The sequence below is a fragment of the Camelus ferus genome, chromosome 24 (genome assembly GCF_009834535.1).
Source record: "Camelus ferus isolate YT-003-E chromosome 24, BCGSAC_Cfer_1.0, whole genome shotgun sequence".
In the NCBI taxonomy this organism is placed as follows: Eukaryota; Metazoa; Chordata; class Mammalia; order Artiodactyla; family Camelidae; genus Camelus; species Camelus ferus.
Genome location: NC_045719.1, coordinates 6,170,093 through 6,189,672, shown reverse-complemented (window position 1 = coordinate 6,189,672; position 19,580 = coordinate 6,170,093). Strand labels below are relative to the sequence as shown.

Genomic DNA, 19,580 nt, shown 5'->3' with positions numbered 1-19,580 from the left:
CCTGTGGAACCTTTAAAATATTGGCAGAATTTCCAGTTTGCCTGGACATCTGAATGTCAGTATAATAATAAGGCCTTTTGTATAGATCTTTGGAAAGAAAAGATTTCTTGTTAGCTATTTTGATTGTGGTGGTGGTTTCATAGGTGTATGCAGCTATCAAAATTCATCAAACTGTACAACTGAAATATGTGTAGTTTACTGTACAGGAATTATACCACATAAAGGTGTTTTAAAAAAAAGATTTCTGTGTCCTATTGGTTTGTCAAATATGTAAAGTTAACAGATAATGCAAGAATTTCAAAAATATGAGTTACTTTTTCTTCTTGATTAATATCTTTAAAGATACAATCCACATACAGACTAATGATTCAGCAATAAGCACTCAAATATTAGACAAACGGTTTAAAAAGTCAAGTAAGATAGTTTAAGGTTACTGATATTTATAAGGTACTTCTGATTTTAAGCAATAGCAACCTGTCCCAGGCCACTTTGAATGAAATAGGAACATATTGGGAAGAAAGTGGAAGAAATCACGAAGTCAAAGGAGATTGGAAACAGCCAAGACAAAAATGATGACTGGGATGTTCAGCGGTCTGAGCTGCTGTACACCTTCACCTGGGAAGGCATCTTTTAACATGACTCAGGTCCTGCAACTCCTAGGAGAGAGAGATTCGCTCCAGAGTCAGCCAGCATAGGAAGGTCAGAAAAAACAGAGCTTGAAGGATCAGCCTCTTCCATTTGTGTCATGGGATTGTTCACACAGAGAAAGCAATTCTGAACTAGACTACCACCACAAAAATTCCCTGCTACCAGCACAATGAAAAGTAGGGGCTTTGTCTTCTAATTTTGCTTACATAGTGTTTTGCATTATTGCATTTGCTATGAGATAGTGAAATAAAAGCACATAAATTCAGAGCACAGAACAAGAAAAAATATTGCATGTTATAAAATTAAGATGATTAGAAATAAGACCTTGAGTGTGAATACATGAAGTTCTTTCATTAAGAGGCAAAGACATTCAGAAAATCTAGTGACAGGATATATAAAAATAGCTATCATTTACTGAGTAGTTAATATGTGCTAGGAAGTATGGTGAAGTTAAAGTGAGTAAAGAGAGACTTGTGGACATTTAAATGACACGAGAAGCCACATGGTCAGTAAACCATACAAGACTCAAACCCAGAGCCAGCTATACCTGAAGACTGTTCTCTCCATGACACAGCTTTATATTCTCCATAAGAAATTCCCTTCTATACAAATACGAGGTAAAATTAAAGAATTAACAAAGATGTAAACATTGAATAGAAGAAATCACAAGGAACAGTGTCAAAGTTAGCTTTAAGGCAGGGGCACTAAAAGGACAAAGATAAGTTAGTTCACTTTGATAGCAGATGTGCTCCACATGAGAGTAAATAAGTAAAGGTGTTAAAAGAAACTTTATAGACACCATGGTCAATACAAGTTACGTTTCATATACAAAAAGTTGGGAATTGACTTAAGCTGCTTATGCATAAAATACGAACTTACTATTAGTGTTCCATTTAATGGGGAATATTTACTATTCCATCTTTCAGTTTATAAATAAGTTGACTAATGTTCTATTAAAGCTTTTGAGTATACTAATTTCTTGAATATTTAAAAGGTAAAAGAACCTCATAGCTGACTTACTATATTAAGAAATAGGATTTCAACTCTTCATGACCTGAAGTCTTCTTGTATATTGTCTTCTAAATTAGGCAGCATCCCTGACCTAATGGTCTGGATGTAATTTTGTAACTTATTCACATACAAAATACATACTATTTTATGTACATAGAAAACATTCCTTTAATATGAAATTAGAAATACCATCAAACCGGAAAACCAGACTTTTTTATAGGTACCTTTGCATTCCCAATAAATCATAAAGAAATAAGAAACATAAGGACCTTATCATCACTCAGTTACACAAAAAGAGTTTCTATTGAAATTTGTAAATCTAGTCATAAGCATTCACAGGTGTGTGTGTTTGCTCGCTCATTCTAAGTGTTGATTCCCAGAACGGTGGGGGAGGGTATAGCTCAGTGATAGAGCATGCACAGGTCCTGGGTTCAATCCCCAGTACCTCCACTAAAAAAAAAAACGCAATAATTTAAAAGTACATAAATAAACCTGATTACCTCCCCCTCCAGAATTCTGGATAGTTTTTTTAAAATGCTGTTCTTGACCTTTTAAGTATAGACTGTCTCATATATAATGTACCCTGACTCAAATAATTTCTTCCAGTTTTGCATGTAAACCACTGTATATATTTATTAAATATTTGGGTGTTTGTATGCCCATTCCCATGAATATTGGTCATCTTTGTGTGACTAGACTCTCAAAGGGCAAAATTGTAAGTATTTTAGGCTCTGTGAGCCATGTGGCAAAATCAGAGGTGTTGGAGCATATTTATATAACCATTTAGAATGTAATCATTTACAACTCTATAAAACATTCTTGGCCCATGGACTATTATTTTGCTGAGCCCTAGACTAGAGTATAGTCAATGTATTTAATTTTTATTGTCTAGTAAATCATAGGGACGGGCAGTAAATACTTTCAAACTTGAGTAATGTAGTACATTTTTAAACAAAGTAATTTAATGAAAGTTTTTTTTTTTTTAATTAGGTATCAAGAGTGCATTTTTGAAAGCTGTGTCTGAGATAATGGTCAGGTCTGTTGGAAGCAGTGATTTTCTAATACTATATTTAATGCATTCTTTCTCCCCCCCCCTCAAATTTGCAAGGATGGAAAGTGGAATTAAATCGAATACTGAATATCAAGCAGGATATAAACACTGAGAGTGATTTATTCACAGAGTATTTTTTAATATAGAAAACTCCTTCCTGACACAGAAATAATTTTATTTAAGTGAAGCAGCTGAAGAAAATTAAAATTTAACCAGCACGAGTCCTGTGCTGGGGTCTTAAACTGCTTTTTTGTTTCATTTGTTCACATTGAACATTATTTAAAAAAGTAGTTCCTGCATGGTACTACAACACTGCACCCAGTGTTGCTAATTCTTCTCTCCTAAAAGGCTTTGATATGGTATCAGTAGTTTTAATGAAGTGTCAACTGGTTTCTCTGCAGACCTTCTTCAGCAGTACCGCACTGCAGTGTGCAGGCTGGGCACGGTTAACGAGGACCTTAACGGTCAGTTGAAGTACCTTCACACTCCTGATATGAAGAAGAAAAAACAAGAACTTGATGAACAGGAGAAAAATCTGAAACTAATAGAGCAGAAACTAGGTATTGTAGTTTTTGTTGACGTCTTCGTTCTCTGCATGAAGATAGTATATATAATTAGAGAGGATTCAACTATAAGAGGAAAGAATGCAGATGATCCAGAACCTAAATTGACAGACACTCTTGGCCTCCAAGTAAACTGATAAATGGGTGTAAATTGTTTTCTCAGCAGGAGTACTAAGAAACATTCTCAGTAGTATTTATTAATTCTTCTATAAATTAGATATGTTTGCTTTTATTGCTTATAATAATTCCAGTCTTTTTAAAGTTAATTTTCTACATGTTCTGTCTTTACAGGGATGACTCCCACACGTAAATGTAATGACTCACTGCGTCATCCAACGACAGATTGTCCAATTCCTCCTAAAAGAATGAGAAGAGAAGCTACAAGACAAAGGTGAGTCTTTTATGACATGAAAGTTATTATTGGTTAATTTATCAAAGCTCTTGGCTCATCATACTTTAAAAATAGCTTGAGTTTCTTATTTCCCCCAAACCAGAATTAATTTTTATTTTTTTAACTGAACTAAGTGATGGATAATGAAGATAAGACATTATCATTATATTCTCCTAAAATACTCCAATTTTCTAAATGACTTTTGCAGAATATTTGGAAACTTCCAAATATGCTGCATTCTGCTTCGTAGGATCAGCGCCTTGATAAGTATAGAGTATGCAAAATCATTTGTACATTACTGATTTAAAAATTACTTATAATGTGTAGTTTGGAAAATCAGATACCATTTCTATAGCTCACCAAAAAGCCAACAAAGCCATCTGTAGCCTAACTCAGCGAAGAAAATTGTCCATTTCAGATTAGATGTTATCAGTAAGGCCATCCCACAGAAGGATACCATAGTACTGGGATTTCTTGTACATTATTTCAGAAGGTTCACATACAGACCCTACCTGAGTAAGTTTCTCATATTGAACTTGAGGAGTTCCTTAGAGACTCGGGGGTTTAGAATTGGTGTTCCATGCCCTTTCTATCCATCCACACAGTCTATATTTACTCAGCAACTACTTGATCATTTTGTACTGTATGTTGCTGGGTGAATAAAAGTGACATTGTTCTTGCCCCCATGGAAGTCCTACAGTCCTGTACAGAAGGACAGTTCAAAAAAGTAAACCTTTTTCTATATGTAAACATACAGAATAATGTTAAGTTTTATGAAAGAAGAAAGGATTCAGGTGATATTAAATAATGGGAAAATGATATCGGTTGTCAGGAAAGGTGCATTTTAGCAGAGAACTGAAGGGTGCTAAGCCAGCCATATAGGGATTGGCTTCTGTGAGAGAGAAAATAGATATGAAATCTCTGAGAAAATAACAAGCCTGGCATGTTTGAGGAACTGAGAAGATGTGAGGCTGAAGTATAGTGGGCTGGAGGAAGAGGGTCCCAAGATGTGGTTGAAAAAGTAGACAGAAGCCAGATTATGCTCCTCTCCAAAATAATACATCGGAAAACAGTGTGAGATAAAATTCTGTGTTCTGAGTCCATTGATGTCTCTTGAGTACTTAACATTGTGTGCTAGCAGTAGGGGTGAAGTTCCTTGGGGTATCTACCTTTAGAGTAAATTACGAGAGCTACTGAAATGATGAGATTAAAAGAATACAGTGCTCACCAATATGAGAGAGCTGTTTCCACTACGTGGGCTTGTGAATGGTGTGTTTATTATAGGCGTGCAGTATATGGAAACTATTAAGCTGACCATTGAAAGTGTGTTAGGGCAATTTAGCATCAGAAAGAATATTTGCAATGGGTTTAAACACAGAATTTTCATAAATCATGAGTTCAAAATGCACAAAAAAAAATCCTCACTGATCATCATTGACAGTTGCTAGGACACCATCTCATTACTGTGAAAATGGATGTATTCATGTAGAAAAGACATGTTCATTCATGTTCTATGACAGATGGGGAGCATTTTTCCAGTTTCCTAAGAGACCGCGTGAGGAGGTTCCTTCCCAGCAGTTCTGAACTGAAGTACTTATCCTTGAAGCTACACTACAGCCTCAGCGCTGAATTAGCCTAGGACCTTACTATTACTGCAGAGATACAAAGACATCATTGATTTGGATCTTGTTCATTACAATTTTGTAGCAGTTCAGAGGTGGTATGGCCTAAAGTTCCCTTTTTAGTTTAAGCTGTTAGTAGTAGTACCATTTTCATTAAAGTAGTACACGTATATAAATCAAATGGTGTAGACTTAGTGTTGCACTGGGTAATGTGAACCACGCATGGAATTTAAAATCTTCTAGGAGATTGCATGTCTGAAAATGTCACCCTTCTGCCCTCACATTTGATTGAGGTTTTCTGGGGATTGTAGGATAGAAACAAGGCTGGAATCTACTAAAGGAAGAGGTCCTGGGAATAGTCAAGAGACAGTAGGATGCAGTTTGCCTGCGGGAACCCTAGAGAGACTGTGGACTCAGAGAAGTCCAACCCAGAACTGGAAGAGGGGAAGCAGAATGGAAGAGGAGAGGAAACCTAGCCTAGAAAATGCCAGATTTTCAACCCAAAACTTTGAGAGCTTTGTTCCCTTGTTTCCACCTGGAAACTGCCACCAGGAAGTTAGATAATGATGATAATTAGTTAATTAAATGTTGAAGTATTGGCCTCTGGTGTAGCTGGTCACACCCTAGAGGCTTGTCTAGTGCTGCCATTGAAGGACTAGCACCTGCTGGTTGGCTCTCTAGCCACACCCTTAAAGCAGAGCCTTCTGAAGGGCCACTGATCCTGCTCCACCCTGTCCATTAAAATTCCCACTCAGAGAGGAGACTTGATGGTAAAACAGTTCTGTTTTTATAACAGCTGAAGAAATCCAGGCCAACAGCACAGTCCTCTTTCTGAAATGTAGTTGTACAGCCAGGAGTCATCACACATTTGAGGGGAGTCAACAACATGTGAGGGGAAATCCAAGATAGTATAGCAAAACCAACCCTGAAGTTATTCAACAGAACTCTTTTTAAAATTACACATGATTCCTAATTAGATTACAGACAGAGTTACATTCATGGAAAACTAAAAGGATATTAGGAGAAAGATACAGCCAGGACAAGATTAAAGATTATGAGTACTGAAATAAAAAAATTCGAAGAACTGAAGTCAAGGAAACTTCCCAGAGAAATAGGGAGACTATGTGAAGAGAAAGGAGATGCAGAGAACCAACTGAGACTATCAAGAATCCTAGAAAGAAGAAAATGGAAAAGAAACATGTGGAAATTCCCAGGGATGAAAGGGCCCATTGAATGCCCACACCAGTGACTGACAGAAGATACACCAAGATAAGTCATAGTAAGCTGTAGAATAACAAGAAAAGGAGGAAGAGTGTAAATGTTTTCAGAGTGAGGGCGAGAGAACCAGAATGTCACACAGAACAAAACCCAAAAAGCCACTGTCGTCTAGCTTTGTGGCAGCAGGTAAGAAGATTCAGGTTGAAAGTTTGGTATATTCTAGCCTATGGCTTTCCTTTTGCATTCTGCTTATCTTTGAGAAAGTTAAAATCACTGTAAATTTCAATTTAAAATTTAAATCATTGTTTAATTAATAACTTCCTCATCCCCAAGTCTCTGCCTATGCATCATAAATCACACTATATCAAAAATGTTAGAGCATTTGAAATTAAAGTATCTTAACAGTGTTGAAATAGTGATATATTTCATCCACACAGTTGGAAGCAAATTCAGTAATATATTGTATATTGTGTGTGTGTTTATATGTTGTTTGTATGTATTATCTACTAATATATTTATTGTTAGCTTTTATAGGGATTACCATATTTCATCAACTATTAATATGTCAGTAATTAGAAGAAATACCATTTCATGAAACATTAAAGGAAAATGCTACAGATTAACTCAAGACATTGTAAGATGGATTTCAGAGATGTTAAATGTGGAAAAATGTGGATCTTAGAATGAACAAAATATGCTTAGCAGTATATACTATGTGGTAGATTCATAGACATCAGTTTTCTGATTCATTTTCTACTCATAAAGATTACAGAATAGCTCTTTTTTGTTTTTTTGTTTTTGGAGGGGGGAGGTAATTAGGTTTGTTTCTTTGCTTATATATTTATGTATTCATTTATTTATTTAATAGAGGTACTGGGGTTTGAGAACCCAGGACCTCACACATAGTAAGCACTCACTCTACCACTGAGCTATACCCTCCCCCCTTTACAGATTAGCTCTTTATCGAAAATGTCTGTCTTCTATTTGGAGATGACAGCTGAGGGAACTATTGTTAAAAAATAAAATAGTATATCTGAATAAGAAGATAGCTACACATATATATATACTAAGATGTTCATTCTTTTCATCTCTATGTGAATGGAATTATGGGTATTTTAAAATGTTTTTCCTTTTGCTTGTCTTTGTTTTGTTACTTTTCTTAATAAGCATTATAATTCTTGTTAATTTTTAAAATAGTAATTTCATTTTAGAAGTGGGGGAGGTAAGCAAAAATCTGCAGAACTTGGGTCTGAAATACACCATTCCAAAGAACTATGGTATAAATTACTTACCCTTCTTTTGTATATATTAGTTACTGCTTTTATTTTAGGCTTTTGTTTTTACATGTATATATGTAAAATAAGTGACTATATACAAGGGTTTAATTAAGTCTGTTTATACCAAGAATGATAATTAATAAAACATAGTTCCATTGGAAACTTAACCATCCACATCTGATGAGGGAGTTCAGGAAAGGAAAACTTTGGTACGTAAAATTTAATGCATTTTTTTTTTCCCCACTTTGATCAGGATTATAACCAAAACAGATCTGTGAGATGTGACAGAGAAGAAGGGGCCATTGGTCTCACTAAGAATGCCCTGCCTTCTGCAGCTCTGTTTCAGAAGACCAGGAGGGTAACTTACAGACTGAATATTTCTGGGGATGACACAGGTATCTGGGCATGCATTTCCATGTCTGTCCAGATGGGACTGGAAGCAACCATTCAATTTTATGAATCTCACTGGACAATGACAATATGGATTTACTGGAACCCTTCCAGTTATTATGCCCTTTGGTTGCCATTACCCTGCAAATGTGTCAGAGGGAAATATGCAGCTACATTAGTGACTGCAAAACTGGCACATAGCATTTCTTATCCTGAAGAAAGGTATACGTACTATTTTTCAGTATGATTATCATGAATATGCTAGAACTGTTTCTTGAAAGCAAACCTTTTTATTACTTTTCTGTGAATTTATTTAACAAAACTGTTTCGTCTGTTGTATCTAAGGAAGGTTCTGGAGGTTAGGTATTTAATTGTACATATATGAGGAAAGTCTTAAGAATTTAGAATAAAAATAGAAAAAGCACAGGAATCTTTGAATTCAAATGCTTTAAGATACGTGGAAAAACATTGACTTGGTGAGTGAACTTGTGATGGAAGTAGCATTTTAAATTTCTAAAGATTTATTCTGTATATGAATGTATGTATATAATATGCAGCAGCATCACTTTTATAAGTATTGTTTGACTTTATTAATACTAGATTATATAGTCTCAGCCTTAATTCCACATTTACGTTATTTTGTAATTTTTTATTACTATTTTTAAGGGTTTAAAAGTTGTACACTCCCTCATTAATGGAATAAGGGTCTGCTAGAAAGTTGCTGCAAAAACATTGATTTGTGTGTTAATTCACGCTAATGTCAGTATATGTCTTTGTCTAAGTCCAGGGCTGTTGATCTGTGAAGTTATTTTGTAAGGAAATACTTTTGGTACAGTTTTGTCTCCCAGAAATGTGTGTGTTTTTTAATCCTTTCTGAATATACAGTGAGGTTAATAAAGAGGATTGTTTCTTCCCTGTTGAATAGATGTGTTTTCCTTTTTTAAAGTATAAATCTCCATAAAGTTACCTTGGTAAAAACTATTATGGTGTTAGGTAACCTGTGTTTATAATTGGAAGTCATTTAAACTGTTTTGTTGAAGACAGGAACAAAACGGCAGTAATAGAATTAGCTAAAAGAAAGATTGGATTCCTTTTAAATGAAACTACTGCTTATATTAGTTGTTACATATTAATGCCAAAAAGATAAAGGTTTTGTTTTCTAAGTTTTTAAAATTTTTGAGGTTATGACTTGGTTACTTACAGTCACTATGAAATAGGTAGGATTAGTATTTTTAGTATATAATTTTCGAATAATACTTTCTGGTAAAAGTTTTAGTTTATATCATGTTTCTACTGTCAGAATGTCGTTTCAGGTATATCTGCTAAACAGTTTCATGGAATTCTCTTCCTCTTCATGGTTACATAATTTATAAATTCAATTTTATACATAGTAATTTAAGACAATGTTATTTTGCATGTCTTTTGAACAGATAGTACCTTTTTTTTACTTCAGATAGAGGTTGCTGCTTTTTAGCACGTATTTGTTTAGATTTGAGGATACATTAGTGGCATTAAAATTCATGGTAGGACACTTGGCTTTAAAATATTAATTATCTTAAATATAAGGTAAAGTTTCTTCAAATCTGGCCTTGTGCTAGAAGTTATTTTATTTATGAACTCATCAATAACTCGAGGATCTGAGAATGTTTTACTCTTTAAAATTAGTTCCCTTTTGGGGAGAGATCAGATTGGTGTTAAAGAATCATCTGTCTTAAGTGACAAGCAATACACAGTATAAGCAGACATCAAAGTAAAATAAATGTCTGATAATATAAAATAAATTCCTAGTATTCTGATTCTTTAGGCCATGCTCCAATAACAAATAATATAGAATAGAAAATATTAATAATTATATCTTTGTGGAGTATCATATTTAAGTTTTGCTTACATCTGTCTTTTTCACTTGTGTTTCTCCTCATTTATTCTTAACTTCTTTTTTAATTCTTGATGGAAATGGAACTTTGTGTTTCATTTTTCCATGTTGTCATTTTAGTGGGAATAAAGAATTATGTACCGTGACCTATTCACTTGATAGTCCACTGGTGGAGATATGAATTTTTTATTAGGTACAGTTAAATATAATTAGAATTCACTTTTATACTTTAAAATAACAAAAACAAAACCAGTATAGAACAGTACCATTCATTATGTTAGACTAGAAATTATAGGATAATATTTAAAAGCTAGTGGGATCTTTTACTTTGTATTTCTTCTGATTTTGCTTGGATGTAAGTTCTGTGACATACCAATAAGTAACTACTGAAGTTAGTGAAAAAATGTGTATCCTTGTTTTTATAGACTAGAATTTTGTCTTGATTTGCTAAGCATATTGCATATTTCTCTTCTTCAGTAGTTTTGCAGGGTGAATTTATTCTGTGAAGAACTGCTGACAATTCAACCATGATCCCTGTATCAAATATTAATGAAAAATCAAAAGAATCACTAAAAACCAACCATATGTGTTTAAAAGTAATAATATATTAAGCTTTGACTACATTTGGGTTAAATGTCCATGTGCTGTATGCCTAATCTCTTCATGAAGGAACTGGTTTCATTTCCAGCATGGAGACATTTCAGCCTAACAGTGTTCTCAGAAACAGTGGAGGTTGTATAGGGAATTGGGAAAAGGTCCATGGATTTAATGAAGATACAGTCCAAAGGCTGGCTAGTTTTCAGGAGAGAACTGGGCAATAAGATAGCTGGGAGAAGCCCTCCTGAGGTCAGAACAGATACCACACACTAACCTCAGAAACTTCCATCCCTATCAGGAAACAAAAACAAAACCATAATTTGATTATATTAGTTTCTGCAGGAATTTTTGCTCCAGGGCATTGATATAAATAATAGAGCAATCAGCCAGCTATTAATGGAGTTTAACAGCTGTTTGTGGGGGTCAAGGAAGAAGGAGAGAGCCCTACCAATACCACTGTCCTCTCAGAATGATGGTGTGTCTCACTGAGATCTGTCCCTCCCTGATGAGGAACATCCAAAGCTTAAGACTTGGGGATGGGTTGGGGGCACAGATTTCTCTAAAATAATCCAGCTAGATACTAAGTAAGGAAATAAGCCCCAGAGGAGGGTGAACCAGTACTCAAAGTTGCTAAAATGTGTTATCTAAAATGTACCATTTTCAACAACAAAAAAAAATTGTGAGATGTGAAGAAATAGTAAAGTATGACTCCTTCACTGGAAATAAAGCAGACAGCAGAAACTGCCTGTGAAAGCGACTAGTCAGATTTAACAGAAAAATATTTGGGAGTAGCCATTACCGGTATGTTCACAGAACTAAAGGAAAGTTCAATTAAAGAACTAAGGAAGATACAATGACAATGTCTCATCAAATCCAGAATATCAAAGGGGAAAATTTTTAAAGAACTATGTGGAAGTCCTGGAATTGAAAAGTATAGTAACTGAAATAAATTCACGAGAGTGACAACAGTAGGTGTGAACTGGAAGAAGAGGGAATTAGGGAACTTGAAGATAGGCTGATAGAGATTATGCAGGCCTAACAGGAAAAAAGAATGAAGAGGAATGAGCAGAGGCTTAGAAAGAATATTGAGCAAACCAGCAGACACATAATGGGAGTACTGGAAGGAGAGGAGAGGTGGGGCATAAGGGAGTAGAAAAATATGCAAAGTAATAATGGCTGAGAGCATCACAAATTCATTAAAAAATAGTAACCTTCACATCCAGGAAGCGCAAAAGAATTCTAAGTAAGATGAATACAGAGACTCACACAAATATCAAATGCTGAAAGTCAAAGATAAACAGAAAATCTTGAAAATCAAAGATAAATGGAAAAGTAAAATTACATATCCTTTACAAGGAAACTCCAATAAGATCAACAGCTAACTTCTCAGCAGAACAAATGAAGACTGTATGAAAGTGGGATAACATTCAAAGTACTCAAACAGAAAAAAAAAAAAAAAAGGCTGTCAACCAAGTATTCTGTATTCAGCAAAGCTACCATTGAAAAATGAAGGCAAAAGACTTTCCCAGATAAACACAATTCATAGCTAGCTGGCTCATCTTAGAAGAAGTACTAAAGGAAGATTTTCAGGTTGAAACAAAAGAGACCTGAGATGGTAATTCAAATCCACACAAAGCGCACCAGTAAAGGTAATTATGTAATTTATACTATTGACACATTCTTTTTCTCCTTTTTTCTCTTAGCTGATGTGAAATGAATTGTATAAAATAGTATGTTTATAAGGTATTTTGGGTCCTATAATATATAGAAATGTAACATATTTGCCAATAACAGCATAAAAGAGTTGAGTGAGAGCAAAGATGTAATGGGTTAAAGATTTGAAGATGTAGTAGTAGTAGTAGTAATAATAATAATATATTGTTGGGTTTGTAATATTAATAGATGTGATACATATAACCAATAATACCACAAAAAAGAGGTGGAAAGGAATAATGATATATAACAGAAACATTTCCATAGATCACTGGAATGAAGCTAATGTAAATCTGAAGCTGACTCTGATAAAATATATATGGTAAACTCTACAGCAACCATTTATAAAGAACAGAATGTGCTGGTGGGTGGAGCGAGGTGATCCCTTTGAACGTGATCGTTTCCTCCCTGAAGGGAGTGAGGGTGGTTAGGTGCTCCGGCCACTTTCCCATCCCATCCTTTGCTTCTCAGATGTAATGCACTTTACATTTGTTATTTAACAGTTGAAAATGAGTCATGTAGAAGTTAAATTAAAAATACCTTTTAGAAATAAATTACTAGATGCTGTTTGGTACCTAACAGGAGCTTATCATATGGAATAACTTACACATGGAGCCTCAGGAGATAGGAATCATCCTCATTTGATGTCACTGGCATCCCATCTTGCAGCTCATGGGTTTTTTGCCTGATATTTACCTGTAAAGGCCTTAATATTGTACATAGAATTAAAGCATAGAAATCAGTTTTGAATTACCCTAAGACCTCAGGAGAATACAAACTTGCAGATGTTTTCCTTGGAGGTCATTCAAGAGGGCTGAAGAGCAGCTGCTTCCATATTGTGTCATATGGAGCCAGATGATGCTAATGGTTTTGTTCCAGGTCTCATTTGTGTTTCCTGTCCACTGCACCATCCAAAGCAGCAGCACAGACTTAGAGATGAAGATCCCTTTCACTCAGAAGATCCTGTACTGTGTGTGTCATTCTCAGCAGATGGAATGTGTGAACAGAGCTTGTTGGAGAAAGTGGTACAGAAAATGCAAGCTTCTAATAAAATCCACTGGACCAAGAAGGGAAGTCATTCCATGGCAGTGAAAGGTCGGTCAACAAATGATGTTTTCAAAGAAAGAAATAGGAGTGTAAGGGGGCTATAGCTCAGTGGTGGGGTACATGCTTGACATACACAAGGTCTTAGGTTCAAGCCCCAGTGCCACCATTAAGGAGGAAAATAAAGACTGCCCCAATTAATAGTTCTGTATCATGCACAAGAAATCAGCTTTTTAAATGGAAGGATTAATATGCTAAAATGGCTATACTACCCAAGGCAGTCTACAGATTGAATGTGATCCCTATCAAATTACCCAGGACATTTTTCACAGAACTAGAACAAATAACCCTAAGATTTATATGGAATCACAAAAGACCTAGAATTGCCAAAGCAATACTGAAGAAAAAGAATGAAGCTGGAGGAATAACCCTCCCAGACCTCAGATAATACTACAGAGCTATAGTAATCAAAACAGCATGGTATTGGCACAAAGACATATGGATTAAAGAAATAAATATACACATTTTGTTTTGGAGCCAGGAAATCACTAAAATGGACCAGAAATGATGGTCTTTAGTTAAAAATCATGTTATTTTGAATACAAATACAGTTAATTTGTTAAAGAACAGCATATCTCTCAGCATTATGAGATATATTTCAGACCAATTTAATGTTCTTTAATGTTCTCCCATTTTTAAAACACATTTTAATTGTGAAAGTAATGTCCTTTACAAAATGTCTTTTGAAAGCACAGTTACAGTTGTATAAAGGTGATGTACAAATATTGAAGGTGGTCTAAATATAGTTTATTTTCATTAATATAGTTAAGTTTTGAAGAATCAAACATTGAATTTTGTTACAACAAAAAGAACACAAAAAATATATTGAAAATATCATTAGTGAAATTAAGATGCTACATGTTATTGACAGAATTATGTCCTCCCCCAAAATTCATATGTTGAAGGCCTAACACCTAGTCTGACTATATCTGAAGATAGGGTCTTTAGGAGGTAATTAAGGTTAAATTAGGTTGTAAGAGTGGGGCCCTAATCGATAGGACTATGGCCTCATACAAAGAGAATAAGAGAGTGAGCTCTCCCCGTCCCAACTCTGCCATGTAAAACACAGAGAAGATGGCCATTTGCAAGGAACTATATCAGTAACATTAAATGTGAATTGATTAAACAATCCAATCAAATGACAAGTTGTCAGTCTGGAGTTTTGAAAAATGACTGATCCAAGACTGTATGTTATCTACAGAAGACACACTTTCAATTCAAGGACACAAAATGGAGTAAAAATAAAAGGATGGAAAAAGATATGTCATGCAAACAGCAATCACAGGAAATCTGGAGTGGCTATACTAATATCAAACAAAATAAACTATAAAAAATGTTATTAGAGAGGAACATTTTATAATGACGAATCAATCCGTCAGGAGGATATTAAGAATTATAAACATTTGTATCTAATAACAGAGCACAAAAATGTGAAGTGCAAACTGACGGAAATGAAGAAAAAAAATTCAACAATAATAATTGGGGACTATACACCCCACTTTCAGTAATGGGTAAAACAACTAGACAGGAGATCAACACAAAAGACTTAAAAAACACTATAAGCCAACTATATGACTTAACAGACACATAGAAAATTTCACTCAACAACAGTTTGCATTCTTTTCAAGCACACATGGAACATTCTCCAGAACAGGCCAAAAAGAAACCTCAACAAATTACTTTGAGGTGAATGAAAGTGAAGACACAACATACCAAAACTTAGGAGTTGTGGCTAAAAGACCTCATATCAGTAATCTATCACCTTAAGACATTGGAAAAGAGGAGAAAACTAAAGCTGAAATAAGCAGAAGGAAGAAAATAATAAAAATTAAGATAGAAATAAGTGGAGTGAAATAGATACTAGAAATAGAAATAGAGAAAAGCAATGAAGCCAAAATTTGGTTCTTTGAAAAGATCAGTAGCATTAACAAACCTTTAGCCAGCTTGATCGGGGGGAGGGGGGAGAGAATATACTAGAATCAGGAATGAAAGAGGTTACTGCTGACCTTTTATATATAAAAAGGATTATAGAGGAATACAATGAGCAATCATATGCAAGGAAATTAGAAATTAGATAGCTTAGATAAAAGGGGCAAATTTCTAGAAAGACATGAACTACTGGAACTGACTCCAGAAGAAAAAGTCTGACCTCTAACAAGTGAAGAAATTAAATCAGTTTTTTAAAAACTACTCACAAAAGAAAATCCCAGGCCCATATGTCTTTACCACTTAATTCTACCAAACATTTAAAGAAGAATTAATACCAATTCTTCATAAACTCTTCCAAAATATTGGAGGGAGTATTTCCCATCTCCTATGAGGCCAGTAGTACCCTGATAACCCAAACCAGACAAAAACATCACAAGAAAAACTACAGTCCAATATCTCTTGTAGACATGGATGCAAAAATCCTTAACAGAATACTGGCAAGATAAACCCAGCAATAGCTAAAGGGAATTAGACACCCTGACCAAATAAGATTTATCCCAGGAATGCAAGATTGGTTTAACATTTGAAAATCAATTGATCATATCAATAGAATTTTTTAAATTACATGATCATGTCCATAGATGCAGAAAAAATAGTTAACAAAATCCAGCCCCTTTTCATAATAAACAGCACTAAGTAGTAACAGAAGGGCACTTCTTCAACCTTGTAAAGTTCATCTATGAACAACTCAGAGATAACATCATACTTAATAGTGAAAGATAGGGTGCTTTTCCTCTAAGATCAGGAACAAGACAAGGATACCTATTCCTGACACTTTCAACATTACACTAGAGGTTCTAGCTGGGACAAATACACAAGAAAAATAACAGGCATCTAGATTGTAAAGGAAGAAGTAGAACTATCTCTGCTTGCATATGACATGATCTTGTATATAAAGAAAAATCAGAGCTCATAAATGAATTCAAGATTAGGATACAAAAGTAACATACAGAAATCAGTTATATTTCTATACACTTGGAATGAATAATCCAAAAATGAAATAAATCTTAATTCACAATAGCATTTTTAAAAGAATAAAATGCTTAGACTAAATTTAACAAAAGAGGTGCAAAACTTACACTCTGAAAACTACAAAACGCTGAAACAAATTAAAGGAGATCTAAATAAATGAAAAACATTCCATATTTGTGGGTTGGAAGACTTTTGGAAGACTTGAAATTGTTAAGATGGCAGTACTCCTCATACTAATCTACAGATTTAACAGTCCCCATCAGAATCCAGCTGATTCTTTGTGCAAGTTAGCAACTTGATCCTACAATTCATGTGGAACACAGAACAGCTGGAAAAATACTAAAAAATACTAAAAAAAAAAAAAAAAATAGGAGGACATACACTTCCCAGTTTCACAGCTTACTAGAAAGTACCAGTTACCAAGACAATGTGATATTGTGATACTGGCATGAGGCCAGGGATATAGATGAATGGAAGAAAATTGAGAGTTCAGAAATAAACGTATGCTTCTGTGGTCGGTTGATTTTCAACAAGGGTGTCAAGACCAACCAAAGGGAAAACAATTGTCTTTTTGACAGATGGTGCTAAGACAATAGCCATAGTTAAAAAAATTAAATTAGTTCTTACCTCACAGCATATCCAAAAATTACCTCAAAAAAGATCAAAGACCTAAATGTAAGAGCAAAAAGTATAAAATCCTACAAGAAAACACAGAGGTAAGTCTTCATGGCCTTAATCTTGGCAAATAATTCTTAAATATGACACCAAAACAAGAGCAACTAACAAAAATGAGATAAATTGGACTTCATCAAAATTAGACAGTGTTGCTTCAAAGCATACTTTCAATGTGAATGATAACCAGCAGAATGAGAGAAAAATGTTTACAAATCATACACTCGATAAGAGACATGTCTAGAATATTCAAAGAACCCTTATAACTGAATGATGAAAATGTAAATAACCCAATTTAAAAATGGGCGAAGGATATGAAGAGACATTTCGCCAAAGAAGATACACAAATGCTTAATAAGCACATAAAAGATGCTCAACCTCATTATTCATCAGGGAAACACAAATCAAACCACCCACTAAGATGGCTAGAATCAAAAAGTCAGATAACAGCAAATTTTGTCAAGAAGGTGTAGAGATTAGAACTGGCGTGCATTGCTGGTGGGAATGTGAAAAGATCCAGCCACTTCGGAAAATGATGTGGATCAGGCAGTTTCTCAAATGATGAATCATCGTGTTACTATATGACCCAATAATTCCATTCCATTGCACTCACCCAACAGCAATGAAAACATTTGTCCACACTGAAACTTGTACATGAATATTATAGAAGCATTACTCATAATAGCCAAAAGATGTCCGTCCATGAATGAACAAAAATTTTTATATCCACTCAGTGAAATATTGGCCATAAAAAAGTAAAAAAGAAAGTATCGATGCATGTTACAACATGGATAAACATTAAGGTAAAGAAGTCAGTTACAAAAGACCACATACTATATGATTCCACTCATGAAAATTAGAACAGGGAAATCCATACAAACAGAAAGTAGATTCGTCATTGCTCAGGGTTGGGGGTGGGGTGGGGTGTGGAGGAGTAGGTTTGTGATAGCCAAAGGATACAGAGTGACCTTATGGATTGAGTTGCGTACCTGCAAAAGATCCTGACATTCAAACCCTAGTACCTCAGAATTTGATCCTTTTTGGAAATGGGGTCTTTACAGAGGTAATCGAGTTAACATGAGATCATCAAGGTGAGCGCTAACCCATTGTAACTGGTGTTCTTATGAAAAGGGAAAAGTTGGACACAGACACTAACAGAAGATAATGTGAAGACACACAGGAACAAGATGGCCATGTGACTAGAATAACGCATCTACAAACCAAGGAGCTAGAAGGAAACCAAGGAAGAGGCAAGGAAGGTGCTATAGACTGAATGTTTGTGTCCTCCCAAAATTCACGTGTGAGGGTGTTTGGAGGTGGGACTTTCGGAAGGTGACCAGGTTATGAGAGTTGAGACCACATGAATGGGATTAGTGCCCTTATCAAAGACATCGGAGAGATCCCTTGCTCCTTCCACCAATGTGAGGACACAGCAAAAAGACAGCCATCTATCAACCAAGAAGCAGGTTCTCACCAGACACCAAATCTACCCTCACCTTGATCTTGGATTTCCCAGCCTCCAGAATTGTGAGAAATAAATTTCTTTTATTTTTTTAGCCACCCGGTCTATGGTATTCTCTTACAGAAGCCTAAACAGACTAAAACAGAAGGACTCTTAGAGGATGGCACTGCTCCTTTATTTCAAACCTGGAGCCTCCAAAACTCTAAGACAATTTATGTTGTTTCAAGCCACTGAGTTTTTGTTTCTTTGTAATGGCAACCCTAGGAAATGAATACTGGAGGTGATAGCTAAAGAACATGGGATTTCTCCTCAAGATGACAAAAAGTTTCCAACAATGACTGTGTGGTGGTTGCACATGTTGGCATGTGTACTAAAACCATTGTACTGTGAACTTTATTTTTCATACAGTTCCCTGTAATTTCAACTTGCTCTTTTTTTTTTTTAATAGGAGGACCTATTTTTTTTTTATTGAAGTATAGTCAGTTTACAATGTTGTGTTAGTTTCTGGTGTACAGCATAGTGATTCAGTTATACATACAAATATATATTCCTTTTCATATTCTTTTTCATTACAGGCTATTACAAGATACTGAATATAGTTCCCTGTGCTATACAGTATGACTTTGTCATTTATCTGTTTTATATATAGTAGTTAGTATCTGCAAATCCCAAAATCCTATTTTATCCCACCCACCTCCTTTCCTCCATGATAACTGTAAGTTTTTTTTTCTATGACTGAGTCTGTTCCTGTTTTGTAAATAAGTTCATTTGTATCATTTCTTTCACGTATAAGTGATATCATATATTTGTCTTTCTCTGTCTGACTTACGTCACTTATTATGATAATCTCTCGGTCCATCAATGTTGCTGCAAATGGCATGATTTCATTCCTTTTTATGGCTGAGTAGTATTCCATTGTATAAATATACCACGTGTCCTTTATCCAGTCATCTGTTGATGGACATTTAGGTTTCTTCGATGTCTTGGCTATTGTAACTAGTGCTGTTATGAGCAATGGGGTATATGT

General features: G+C 34.9%; 1 protein-coding gene and 1 pseudogene across 1 annotated transcript in view; both read left to right on the top strand.

Moving 5' to 3' along the window:
• The window catches only part of SMCHD1 (structural maintenance of chromosomes flexible hinge domain containing 1), a 114,887-nt gene extending 105,794 nt beyond the window's left edge, over positions 1 to 9,093 (top strand). The window contains exons 46-48 of the mRNA XM_032467403.1: positions 3,112 to 3,270; positions 3,565 to 3,664; positions 8,035 to 9,093. Coding sequence (XP_032323294.1) covers positions 3,112 to 3,270; positions 3,565 to 3,664; positions 8,035 to 8,059 — 284 coding nt within the window. The 3' untranslated portion in view covers positions 8,060 to 9,093. The remainder of the gene's footprint in view (positions 1 to 3,111; positions 3,271 to 3,564; positions 3,665 to 8,034) is intronic.
• Positions 9,094 to 10,736: 1,643 nt separating this feature from the next.
• Positions 10,737 to 13,636, top strand: LOC116659500 (annotated as a pseudogene).
• The last annotated feature ends 5,944 nt before the right edge of the window (positions 13,637 to 19,580 follow it).